This window comes from Rhincodon typus, chromosome 1 (genome assembly GCF_021869965.1).
Source record: "Rhincodon typus isolate 14 chromosome 1, sRhiTyp1.1, whole genome shotgun sequence".
NCBI classification, from domain to species: Eukaryota; Metazoa; Chordata; class Chondrichthyes; order Orectolobiformes; family Rhincodontidae; genus Rhincodon; species Rhincodon typus.
In genome coordinates, this window is record NC_063332.1 from 73,510,710 (window position 1) to 73,515,583 (window position 4,874).

General features: G+C 40.7%; 1 protein-coding gene across 1 annotated transcript in view; it reads right to left on the minus strand.

The window, feature by feature from the left end:
• The window catches only part of LOC109937397 (zeta-sarcoglycan-like), a 12,571-nt gene extending 7,987 nt beyond the window's left edge, over nucleotides 1-4,584 (minus strand). The window contains exons 1-2 of the mRNA XM_020535976.2: nucleotides 4,469-4,584; nucleotides 1,822-1,945 (exon numbers count right to left, since the gene is read on the minus strand). Of these exons, the coding sequence (XP_020391565.1) occupies nucleotides 1,822-1,945; nucleotides 4,469-4,584 (240 nt within the window). The remainder of the gene's footprint in view (nucleotides 1-1,821; nucleotides 1,946-4,468) is intronic.
• Nucleotides 4,585-4,874: the final 290 nt, after the last annotated feature.

Consider the following 4,874-nt stretch of genomic DNA (forward strand, 5'->3'; position numbering starts at 1 on the left):
AAAAGCAGAGAGGTTATGTTGCAGCTGTACAAGGTGCTGGTGAGGCCACACCTGGAGTACTGTGTGCAGTTTTGGTCTCCTTACTTGAGAAAGGATGTATTGGCACTGGAGGGGGTGCAAAGGAGGTTCACTAAGTTGATTCCGGAGTTGAGGGGGTTGGCTTATGAGGAGAGACTGAGTAGATTGGGATTATATTCATTGGAATTCAGAAGATTGAGGGGGGATCTTATAGAAACATATAAAATTATGAAGGGAATAGATAAGATAGAAGTAGAGAGGATGTTTCCACTGGCAGGTGAAGCTAGGACAAGAGGGCATAGCCTCAAGATTAGAGGGAGCAGATTTAGGACTGAACTGAGAAGGAATTTCTTCACCCAGAGGGTTGTTAATCTATGGAATTCCTTGCCCAGTGAAGTAGTTGACGCTACTTCAGTAAACGTTTTTTAAAAAAAGGTAGATTTTTTTTGAACAATAAAGGAATTAAGGGATACATTGAGAACGCGGGTAAGTGGATCTGAGTCCACGAAAGGATCAGCCATGATCTTATTGAATGGTGGAGCAGGCTCGAAGGGCCAGACGGCCTACTCCTGCTCCTAGTTCTTATGTTCTTATGTTCTTATTTTGTATCTGGAACTATTCGGATATGACACAGCCAGGTTTAACTAATCAAGTACAGTTTGCTTCAATAGCGAATAGTCTCACGTAATCAAACATTGGAAACATTGAACGCTACATGTGTGCAACCAAAGTTTCTCATCTATCGTTAGGGAACTTGCATGGAATCCCTAAATAAATTTAGGACCAACAAGAATATAGTGCTACTTCAAAATTACATAAAATCTGCAGTAAATATCTCCACTTGATTGTCTCTTTTCCAGAAGAAAAACTGTTTCAATCTTCTGAGTCTTTGCTAATGGTTCTGCTTTTTAAAGTTCTGGTAACAGTTTTAGAAATCCTCACATCATTTATTTCCGGAGAAAGAGGAAGAAGGAAGAAGGAAGAAGGAAGAGAAGTGTGCTGTGTGAAGTGGGGGTGGGTGCGTGGGTTTGGAAGATATTGGTGGTGGTGAGAGAGAGAGAGAGTGAAATAGAGAAAGAGAGTGGGAGAAGAGAGAAAGGAAATGTGAGAGAAAATGAAAGCGACAGATGATGACATTTCGTTAATGTCTCTCGAGTAGAAATAGACATCCCCAAGGTAATGTTCTGGGGACAAGAGTTCAATTCTCACTGCTGAAGCGAATGGGATTTAAATTTTAAAAATTTGAAATGCTAGTCTCAATAATGGTGACCATGAGAACTTTCACTGATTATTGTAAAAATTGATCTGGTACACTCATGTTCTTCAGGGATGTAAACCCACTACCCTTGCCCAGTCTTGTCTGTTTATCAATCCAAACCTATAGTAATGTTGTTGATTTTTAACTGACTTCTGGAATGGCCTCGAAAGCCACTCAGTTCAAGAGCAATTAGGGATGGGCAACAAGTGCTGGCGTTGTTTGCAATACCTACATTCCATGAAAGACTAAAACAAAATAATTTGCCTGACTCTTAACTGCACTCAGGAGACCTAGCAAGCTGTTCAGGTCAAGGGTAATTGTGGCAACAAATTGTGGCCTTGCCAGCAATGACTACATCCGATGAAAGAATAAAGAATAAAGAAAGCTGCTACATAAATTTAACATTAGCTGCTTACTTTTGAATGGAACCACTGTATTTTGTTTACAATTTGTTGTGTCCAACTCAGGGACAATATAAAATCTTGATATAAGAGGATAGGTGTAAGACAGATTTACAAATGTGAATCTACATCAGACAAGTTTACCTCCCCATCTGTAGACTGGAGCTGTAGTTCTCTTCGACAGGTTGCCTTGAGGTCTCCTTCAGCTGCAGTAATGTGCACTCCCTTTGGGGCTTCCATTGTCAGAGTGCGAGTTGGAGATTCCAGCCTGCAAATTTCATTTGAAAAGCAAACTCATGATGAACAAAATGCCTTCTAACAACAACGCAATTCAAGAGCACCTCCAGGACTGTGATAAATGAATTGTCAAATTACACCATTGATTTGTTAGGCTATTGAAATGAAAATAAAAGGGTGTTGCCTGAGTTCAGAAAGCTGTGGGCATTTTAATCAAACCGTAAATCAAAACAGCAGCAGGACTCATTTGGACAAGATTTCAATACATTTCATACAAAACATGTGTCTCGATAAGCTTATTTTTGCAATTTGCATTCCGAGTACATCAGGATGTTTTAAGAAACTGAAAAAAAAGACAACTGCTCTCTTGAAATCAGAACCAAGGCCTTCTCAAGTGTAGCAGCACTCCATTTCAACCTCATCCACTTCAAAAAACTCTGGAAACCACCAAGCCTAAGAGTCATATTCAATTTGAAATGTTAACTCTGTTTTTCTCTCCATGAGTGCTGTCTTGTCCTGATAGAACATTTGCTGTACTTCTCATTTCTATTTTGGGACAAAATAGTTTTATGATGACAACAAAAACAACAGAGAATCAAAATTATTGTGGGATAAGTGAGACACCCAAATCAATTGTCCAAGGAGAAGTGAAATGGTCCAGAATCGTGGCCAAGTTAGTATGTAGCCCTTGAGAACCATCCAATTCTGGAATTTGTGCTAATCCCAAGGAGACAGCTTAGTGGCATTATCACTGGACTGTCCATCCAGCAACCCTGGTAATGCTCTGGGGGCTTGGGCTTGAATCCCACGGTGGCAACTGGTGGAATTTCAATTCAGTTTTAAAAAGAATCTGAAATTACGAGTCTAATGATGAACATGAATCCATCGTCGATTGTTAGAAAAAAACATCTGGCTCACTAATGTCTTTTAGGGAAGAAAACTGTTGTCCTTACCTGTTCTGGTTTACATGTGACTCCAGATCCACAGTAATATGGTTGACTCTTAACTGTTCTCTGGACAATTAGAAACGGGCAACAAGTGCTACCCTAGCCAGTGATGCCCTCATTTCACAAATGAAAGGAAGAAAAATGTGGCATCTCCAAACTGGACTTTCTTCTCATAATTTTTCCTTCTTGGCGTGTGAAGTTTTGGTGGAGAAGTATTGAGTACTAATACCTGCAGTCATTCAGCTATCAAATTGTTGTCTCAACTACCATCAATTAAGTCAATGTGACTTGAAAATTTTATTTTATAAATAATTAAAGCTTTCATATTTACAATTTGTCTTTGTTGTGTAAAATGTCCTTTTAAAAATAATTTTAAAAAGACTTGATAAAATTGGCCTTTTATTGGTGTGCATATTGATACTTCCATGTTCTTATCAAATTGTTGTGTTTCCATTTTTCCAGTTATGCAATTAAAAATAGATACTAATTTGAAGAAGCAATGAAAAATTATATTTAATCTTTTTTATACATATGAAGGTCATGATTGGTATGTGCATGCTATTACATTTTAAACTGCTATCATAATTTGAGAATTTGAACCTATATTGATAGATGAAAATATTGCTTCTATACTCTAAAAAGACATCAGACGCAGAAAGCAAATTCTGAAAAAAATATTTTATTCCAACGGTACAGGGAATATATTGAGGACCATCCAGCCTCAGGCTTTCTGTAGATTTTATATGACATGTCATCAGCTTAACTGGCCTGTTGTCCTGTGTAAGTTGGGGTAAAAATTCTCATCAGTTGATGGATATACCTGGACTAAAACCCTCTGAAAATGTAAGTTTGTGGAAATAACATTGGACCAAAATCTACTGAACTTTCAGAGTCAAGAAACCATGGGCCTCAACCGAACCAGAAAAAGCTGGCTGGGACAGACTGGGTATTATACAAGCCCAGGCGCAGATGTCAGTTCCTACTATCTCTGGAACAGGGGTTAGCTTACAGAAAGTAAAGGAAGACCCCATTCATGCCCCAGCTTAAACAACAAAAACCAGATTGCAGGAAACAAACAATTAAGCTACAAAGCCTTTCAATTTCCAACCAGTGCTCAGGCACAGAAATACCAAACATTCCACACCATTGTGCTACATGTAAACCTGTTTTACCTTTGGATGTAAGAACATTCACACTACTATTCAAAATTTAACAAATACCCATCCAAGGGAAATACTGGATATTCCAAACCATTGAAACCATTCACCTCAAGGGAAAAGCCAATCACACGTCCTCCAGTGATCAGGAAGCTCATTCAGCTCCGAGAGGAGGAACAATAGCTCGGCAGCCAAAATCAGATTTGGCGGGAGATAAGGAGGCCTGCGGTTGGGTATAACTGGAGACCCCGATCCCAGCACTGTGCACTGTAATACCAGCAACACGCCCTGATTCCAACAAGGTGTGTGCTCTGAGGTGGGCTCTGTGTGTGCCCAGTGTGAGCGGTTCATGAGAGAAATCTGAGAGTCTGAACAAGAAGCAGGCCCTGCAGGCGAAGGAGCCCTTGAGCCAAAGCCACGAGGAAGGGAAAGGAAATCAGTCAGACTTACCGATCGAGAGATAAGTTCCCACAGACACCTCCGAGACATGGACTCTGTGAACTCTTCACTCCGAGAGCAATCACTCGCAACCACTGAACACCATCAACCAACCACAAACCTCCCATCGATGTCTGGAGGTGACTGAGAGCATCCAGAGACACAAGGCACCAACCGGAGCAACACCAGCAACATCCACCACCATCCAACACAACAACCCGCTCACAAGGACCACCAGGAAAGGAAAGAAACCCCAGGTACTCACCATCAGGTCCAACGCACCTAACTGCATCAGCGCAAACCACCAGACTGGCAATGTCAGCAGTCATGGCCTCCCTCTCCACAGAGCCCCAGGCAAGAGACTACAGACAAGAGACAGTCAAAATTGCGTTCCACTCCAGGGGTGAGCCTAATATCA